The sequence below is a fragment of the Mus caroli genome, chromosome 3 (assembly GCF_900094665.2).
Source record: "Mus caroli chromosome 3, CAROLI_EIJ_v1.1, whole genome shotgun sequence".
Classification (NCBI taxonomy): Eukaryota; Metazoa; Chordata; class Mammalia; order Rodentia; family Muridae; genus Mus; species Mus caroli.
Genome location: NC_034572.1, coordinates 97,887,807 through 97,893,401, shown reverse-complemented (window position 1 = coordinate 97,893,401; position 5,595 = coordinate 97,887,807). Strand labels below are relative to the sequence as shown.

The 5,595-nt window shown below is 44.1% G+C and overlaps 1 protein-coding gene across 2 annotated transcripts in view; it reads right to left on the bottom strand.

The window, feature by feature from the left end:
• Window positions 1-372: 372 nt before the first annotated feature.
• Ap4b1 (adaptor related protein complex 4 subunit beta 1) overlaps window positions 373-5,595 on the bottom strand; it is a 12,298-nt gene continuing 7,075 nt past the window's right edge. For both annotated transcript variants that reach the window (XM_021158611.2, XM_021158612.2), the window contains exons 7-11: window positions 4,531-4,614; window positions 3,457-3,560; window positions 1,948-2,155; window positions 1,443-1,724; window positions 373-1,067 (exon numbers count right to left, since the gene is read on the bottom strand). In XM_021158611.2, the coding sequence (XP_021014270.1) occupies window positions 643-1,067; window positions 1,443-1,724; window positions 1,948-2,155; window positions 3,457-3,560; window positions 4,531-4,614 (1,103 nt within the window). In that variant the 3' untranslated portion in view covers window positions 373-642. The remainder of the gene's footprint in view (window positions 1,068-1,442; window positions 1,725-1,947; window positions 2,156-3,456; window positions 3,561-4,530; window positions 4,615-5,595) is intronic.

The following is a 5,595-nucleotide window of genomic DNA, read 5'->3' as shown; positions in this document are numbered from 1 at the left end:
GATGGAGCACAGGGCCCCTAATGAAGGAGCTGGAGAGGGTACCCAAGGAGCTGAAGGGATCTGCAACCCTATAGAAGGAACAATATGAACTAACCCGTAACCCTCCCCCCCACCCCCGCCCGAGCTGTGTCTCTAGCTGCATATGTAGCAGAGAATGGCCTAGTTGGCCATCAATGGGAGGAGAGGCCCTTGGTATTGGGAAGATCATATGCCCCAGTACAGGGGAATGCCAGAGCCAGGAAGCAGGAGCGGGTGGGTTGTGGAGCAGGGCAGGGGGAGGGTATAGGGGGCTTTGGGGATAATATTTGAAATGTAAGTGAAGAAAATATCTAATAAAATAAAATGTCTTTAAAAAATGACGACAGGTACCAATTTCCACAAATGCCAGGCATATTTAATAAATATTACAACCACTAAAATGATCAGAGAAATGTCCCCAGCCTATCTTCACCCCATTCTTATCTCCTACTAATACTACAGTATACATTCTCCTTTTAAAATGGGATCAATTCCTGACAGGCTTGAAAAGAACAAGGTAAACTTTGGGTAAACGTAAGAGCTGGGTTCCCAGACCTCCCATTCTCTTTTGAAGTTAATATGTGGACTTAACAAGCAGCTTTTTAAGACAATGAAGGAACTCTGTTAAGATTTTATGTCTCCAACTGTTCCAATCACAGTTTCCAGGACAGAAACAAAACCATGCAGGGATTCAGTCCTTGCCTTACTTTGCTTCACAGAGATTTGCATCTCTGAGTTCTCAGGCTTCAGTAGCAATTCAGTTAAGAAAAGTCCGCCAGTATCATCCTGAGCACTGAGGTAGGCTTTCCAGGGCTGTGCCCCAGCTCTGCTCATTGCGATGGTCTGAATGTTCACTACTTTTAGAGCCATTTGTAGAGTGTCAGGCTGGACTTCTCCCTGCCAAGGAAACTCCTGCCGGTAACTAACTTTGAGGCTAAGCCATGTCTTCTCAAAATACTCAGCAGTGAGCTGGAGATTGGGGGCCAGCATCAGAGTGTCAGAATCAGGTTCTTGTGCACCTTCTTTGTTCTCCTCAGAAATCAAGTGCCCTAGAAGAGGGAGAAAGCTTTTATAAGAGATGCTCTGAATCAGCATTTTAAGTTCACATTTCAAAATACTCCCAGTACTCAGGGTGGAGGATACTGAAAGCAAGAGAATCAAGCAAGAGAAGCCTTGGATCCACAGCCAGCTCAAGGCTATATCGGCTGTCTCATAAGTATCAAAAACGAAACACATTTATACTGTGACTTCTATTTTCAGATAAATAACTTATATAAGCAATGAGGAGCTCCCCTCATGCCCACAAAGGATTCAACCTCAGGCAACAGTCTGAAATTTAACTACAGAATTTTACTTTCCACCAGTCACCACAAGGGGTGGTGGAAAACTTTAACATGACAAGATGTAAGGTAAACACTCTTTACCTGATGTGGCAAAGGATGCATTGTGGGGACGCTCAAGGCGATGCCGCTCTACCTGCTGGCATTTAGAGAGAGTTGCCCAGTGGGCTCTGCCATACACTGGCGCCAGTGTGTTGAAGTCTGAAGCCCAGCTATTTACTGGTCGTTCTGGCTGATCCTCCAAAAGTCCAAGAGAAGGGTCAGACTTAGGACTACACAGGATCTGCTTAACTTTATCAATGCCAACTAACAGGAGGCGGTAGTAGAAGAGACCCCGGTCCCGTACAGCCATATCCTTTTCTTCCTCTGAGAGAAAACAATGGATTCAGTTAAACCTCATTGAGTTTTATTGAGTAAAACACCCTACTCTCTTCCAACCTCTGTGCCAACCATAAGAGGGGAAAAAAAAGAAAGAAAGAAAAATAATTCAGAGAGTTTTTTTAAGTCCCAAACAAGACTTAGCAAACAAAGAAAGCTGTGAGAACTGTCAGCATGGGTCTCAGCAAGTATTATCCTCTGACAATCCTACCTATGCAGTAATGCAGCAGCCGTCCCAGCATGTCCTGGCACTCAGCCGGGCGCGAGAGGAAAAGGCGCATCAGTGCAGTCAGTAGCTCCATCTTAACAGCAGGGAATGTCTCCGACTTCACGTTTTCTACAAAGTCCTCCAACACATAAGGAGCATTGGGGATGTTTTCTCCGTGGACCCCAAGTAACCAAATAAGCGCCTGTTTCCCCTAGGAATAAGTAAAAGACGCTTAATATGTGGTTGCCAAAAAGGGACATGGAAGACAGTCACCAGTTTGTTCTTCCCCAGAGCCAGCAGATAAACTATACTCTTTTATTGGTGTCAACTTGCACTGTGTGTCCTACTCCACTACTTCTCTAAAACAAACAAGAATGACATTCTAATGTACACAGTCTTGGGCCTAAGGAGGCAGGGCCATTGGCAGAATGCTGACTTAGCAGGCATGACGCCCTGAGTTCAATGTCCAGTGTTACACACAAAATACTTGGGAGTGATGGGTCCCATCTATAGCCCACTCAAAGTCAGCTACATAAGGACTCTGAAGACAGCCTGGATACTGTCTTAAAAAAGAAAGCAAACAAAAACAAAAACAAAACAACAAAACGTTATAATACATAAAGGGAAACTCAAATCTTTTGTTAGCCAATGTTGATTAAGCAATAAATTAGGCTTTCTTAATGTGGGGGTCTTCTGTCCAATTTAAGGTTTACTGTTTCTTCTCCTGTTTGCTCTGCTCTGCTAATTTTTGACTGTGTAGCCTTGGCTGTCCTCCAATTCACAGAGATCCATAAGTTTTTGCCTCCCAAGTGTGGGAGGCAAAGGTGTGTGCTGGAGTTAACATCTTTTAAAAAATCTGTATTTCATCTCTGCTACCCCAGACCCAATGGAGAAGTGGCCACTAGAGCCACTTAGTCAACGTCTTACATGGCTGGCCTGTCCTACGTCCCTCTCATGGAGCTCCTGCTCCTTCCTCTCCTCCTCTGTCTGTCCTGCCCAGCCACTGGCTGCTGGCATCTTTATTTACCAATCAGAATGAACTGGGGGCAGGGTCCCTCAGTGTCTTCTGTACAGACGCTGCGAAAGCAGTTTTGGGGACCAAAATTAACATTATAACACAAGCAGCATTAGGCCAAACCCATTTCACCTATCTTGAAAATTAACAAAAGAACTATCACCAACAAAAAATTCTATGGTGTAAATCTGACTCATAATCATTCAAGAGGACAGAGGTATTAAACTATAGGTCAGTCTCCTTTTATAACTTATGTGCTATTTATGTCCCAGAGAACCTGAGGCATAAGCACACCTGAGCTCCTACTCTGAGTCAGGATTTTAAAAAGAGTAATTAGGTTCCATTTGAGGGCTAGAGAATAGCTCAGTTGTACAAGTGTTTACCTAGCAAAGGTTTGATCCTCAGCACCACCAAACCAAACCAAATACAGATTCCAGTTCAGAAGGCAGAGTCCTACAATCCCTTCTATGATTAGAGTAAAAAGAGTTAGATTCTACCTCACTGTCTTGAATGTTCTCCTCACAGCCGGGCAGAGCCTGACACACAGCTTCAGTACACTGAGGGCATAACCAGACCAGGTCTCGGAAAGTCTGCACCACCACTGTAATACAGCCCAGGACACAAGAGGACAAGATTAGAGACTCCATGCAGAAAAGAAACTTAGAAAGAGTCACATATTCATATTCGATTTCTGAAAAACAGGTTTTGTAGGGGGTTATTAATTAATTGAAAAATGGGCAATACACTTGAATTTTACACACTTCAAGTTGACATGAAGTCAACTTTAATTTGTTAATTTTCAAGATGGGTAAGTAAATAAATACAGAAGCATTCTGTAAATATAATAAATGCTGTGGACATGGACACGTGGGGTAGATTTGCCGACAAACACTGCACACAGTACTGCATTCACATAAGCCCGAGTACAAGGCACCCTGCATTTTGCACTCTAGCCTTCCTTGCCTCTTAAGCCTTGGAAGCTGGCTGAAGCAAAGTGGGAGGACAAGTGAGCTGGGCTTCCTAGTGCCTTCATTTCCTACAGCACAGCCTCGCTTCTCCTTTTTTTTTTGGGGGGGGGGGTTTGTTTGTTTGTTTGTTTGTTTTTTTGTTTTGTTTTGTTTTTCGAGACAGGGTTTCTCTGTGTAGCCCTGGCTGTCCTGGAACTCACTTTGTAGACCAGGCTGGCTTTGAACTCAAAAATCCGCCTGCCTCTGCCTGTGCCACCACGCCCTGCTAAGCCTCGCTTCTCCTAACAGCCAGAAGTCTCCCTCTTTAAATCTATAGAGCCCATGCTTCCCAGTGCTACAGACGAGGATGAAAGGACATGGTTAAGGCTACAGATATGAAATCTGTTTAACAAAAAAGATTTTTTTAAACAACTACTGTTAGCTAGGTACTTAAACAAAAGAAAAAAGAAAGGGAGGGAGGGGAGAGAGGAGGGAGGGGGAGAAGGGAGGAGGAAGGGGAAAGAAGAGAAGAGAAGAGAAGAGAAGAGAAGAGAAGAGAAGAGAAGAGAAGAGAAGAGAAGAGAAGAGAAGAGAAGAGAAGAATTCTAGGAAGGCAGGCATTACCAGTAGTGATATGTTCTTGTCGAAGTCCCAGCAACTCTGTTAGAATCTGCACACATTGATCTGTGTAAGTCTTGGCAATGCTACCTACAGAGAAAGGAAAGGTGAAATTCTAGCATGTCATTCAAAAGTCATTTCCCATTAGTCAAAGACAAAGTTGCACACCTGTAATTCTAGCACTGAGAGACTGCAGCAGAAGGACCGCAAGTTAGAGGCAAGTCTGGACTAAATAGCAAGACTATGTTTTTAAAAGGAATAATAGGCTGAAGAGATGGCTCAGAGGTTAAGAGTACTGGCTGCTCTTCCCGAGATCCTGAGTTCAATTCCCAGCAACCACGCAGTGGCTCATGACCATCTGTAATGGGATCTGATGCCCTCTTCTGGAGTGTCTGAAGACAGCGACAGTGCACTCATATACATCAAATAAATAAACAGATACAGCTGAGTGGTGGTGATGCTCTCTTTAAATCCTAGCACTTGTAAAGCAGAGACAGGCAGATCTCTGTGAATCTGAGGCCAGTCTGGTCTACAGAGCTAGTTCCAGGACAGCCAGAGTTACACAGAAAAACTCTATTTGGGGGTGGGGTGGAGGAGAATAACAATGATGGTTAATCTTCACTGTCGCCTTGACTGGATTTACCACCATCATAGAAACACGCTTCTAGATATGCCTGTAAGAGTGTTTCCACAAAGCTTTATCTGAAGAGGGGACCCATCCTGAATATAGAAGACATCATTTTGTGATCCCAGAATGAATAAATAGGAAAAAGATAACTTAGCACCAGCATTCATCCTTCTCTGCCCCCTGAATGAAGAGGCAATGCGACCAGGTGCCTTACTCTCCGGCGATGGCATACTGTAGCCTCTCCCAGTATAAGTCAACATAAGCTCTTCTCTCCTTAAGTAGCTTCTAATCAGGTATTGTGGTCACAGGAACAAGAAAAATAACTAGGGATAGAGAGATGGCTCAGCGGTTAAGAGCACTGACTGCTCTTCTGAAGGTCCTGAGTTCAAATCCCAGCAACCACATGGTGGCTCACAACCATCTGTAATGAAATCTGATACCCT